Below are 1,713 nucleotides of genomic sequence, written 5' to 3'. Positions count from 1 at the left end.
ATAATGTTACGCACAATGTTACGACCACATTTTAACCGTTGATTTTCGTCAATCAACGATTATCATTTATTGCGAATTAATAATTAATTAATGAGTTTGATTTGAAAAATGATAACCGTTGATTGGCGGAAATCAACGGTTAAGATGTGGTCGTAACATTGTGCGTAACATTATTTGTGTGTCACAATATCCTATCCCTATATTAAATAGGTGGAATTTAATTGTAATTTATTAACATTAACGACGAAATAAATAAACACAAAAATTTCATGTCACTGTTAATGTCAATTTTTAACATAAGAAAATCGATTCTCAATGGTATAGCTATCCTTATCCCCCAGCACTTACAAAAAAATAAAATAAAAAAACATTAAATAATTAACTCATTATAACATCATTGAACATCCATGGAGCAGGGGGGGAAAAATATATGCAATTTTTTTTTTTATCAGATATATTCAAATATTTTAACACTAAAAAAAGATCAATGAATTTACATCACAGCAAAAGAAACCCAAGTTAGGTTGCTGAATTACTAACATTTACACAAAAATAAATCAAAATTATGAATTTGATTTGATGAATTCCCGTGAGCAAAAGATCTCAATAAGGATGAACATTCCTGGTGAATCCGTTGGCATTGGCGAAGAACCCAAACAGTTCTTGCCTATACGGCAAATAAGACTTGCGTTTATCGCTCTCTTTCTTCGCTCTATTCATCACGTAATGCTTCTCGTGCGCTGACGACGCCGTTTTCCCCTTCACCTTCTTTACGACAGCGTTTTTAGCTTCGCCGGATCTCGGCTTCTCGGCTTTCGCCGCCGATGCAGTATTCAAGAACACGAAGGTATCCTTGCCGTCGCTGTTGCACCGGAGCTTCAGATCCCGGAGTCTCCAAATCTTCGAGAATCCCGTCGAGTTGCTCTTCACCGCCGTTTGCGGAGACCACTCGCAGTAAGGCCCATCCGGCACTCCCGGCGCAGAAGACGCCGCCGCCGAAGACGACGAGGGATAATCGTCGGGGTGTTGGACGAAGACCTTCTTAAACGGCGGCCGGAGACCGTCGCCGCCGTCGTAATCATCGGAAAACAGGAGATCCTGGTTGAAAACAGGGAAAACCGGGCGTATCTGGCCGTTGTCGAACACCTCGTCGGCGGAGATTAGCGAGCCATCGGGATTCGCGAACACGAAGCTAAACTCTTCCTCTTCCTCATCTTGTTCTTCTACCTTCTCTTCAATTTGCTTGCCTTCGTTTTCGATTTTCTCATCGTCGATTTTGAGCTTGGCAATGAAATCATGTTCGAACTTTCCAGAAACCTCAACGGCTTGCATTTTGAGTGAGCGCGTGAGTTTGTGTTTTGAAGGTGGTTTTGCAGTGATGAAATTAAAACGGTTATTGTTATATGGTTATGGTTGGAGTTGTTGGAGATGGTAACGCTGAAGAAGAGTATGATGAGAATAGCTTGTTTTTATATGTGAGGTTGAGAAGGCTCTTCTTCAATTATGGGTTACCTTTGATTTTTATTCGGTCTTTCGAGTAATTTGAAAGTTCTTTCAATTTTTTTAATGTGCATTCACACGCTTCTCGTGTTCAACTGTACACGTCTTGGTCCCTTCGAGAAGGTAACTCTTTAATAAGAACATCCAAAGTCAAAATTTGAAAAACTCGTTTAAAATAAGTATTTTAATCTCTTTATTCTCTAAAAAAAAAAA

General features: G+C 39.5%; 1 protein-coding gene across 1 annotated transcript; it reads right to left on the bottom strand.

Annotated features, from left to right (window-relative positions):
* Positions 1-364: 364 nt before the first annotated feature.
* On the bottom strand, positions 365-1,511 carry LOC133301386 (uncharacterized). Its single transcript, XM_061501016.1, has one exon. It carries the CDS (start codon positions 1,330-1,332, stop codon positions 604-606), a length of 729 nt encoding a protein of 242 aa, XP_061357000.1. The 5' UTR covers positions 1,333-1,511; the 3' UTR covers positions 365-603.
* Between the last annotated feature and the right edge of the window lie 202 nt (positions 1,512-1,713).

This window comes from Gastrolobium bilobum, unplaced genomic scaffold (assembly GCF_033153095.1).
Source record: "Gastrolobium bilobum isolate Gb01-03AN ecotype WA unplaced genomic scaffold, APGP_CSIRO_Gbil_v1 utg4269, whole genome shotgun sequence".
In the NCBI taxonomy this organism is placed as follows: Eukaryota; Viridiplantae; Streptophyta; class Magnoliopsida; order Fabales; family Fabaceae; genus Gastrolobium; species Gastrolobium bilobum.
The sequence above is the reverse complement of the archived record's forward strand: the minus strand, read 5'-3'. Positions and strand labels throughout refer to the sequence as shown.

Coding starts and splice junctions, on each gene's coding strand:
- LOC133301386 (XM_061501016.1), bottom strand. CDS start 1,332: ATGCAAGCCGTTGAGGTTTCTGGAAAGTTCGAACATGATTTCATTGCC.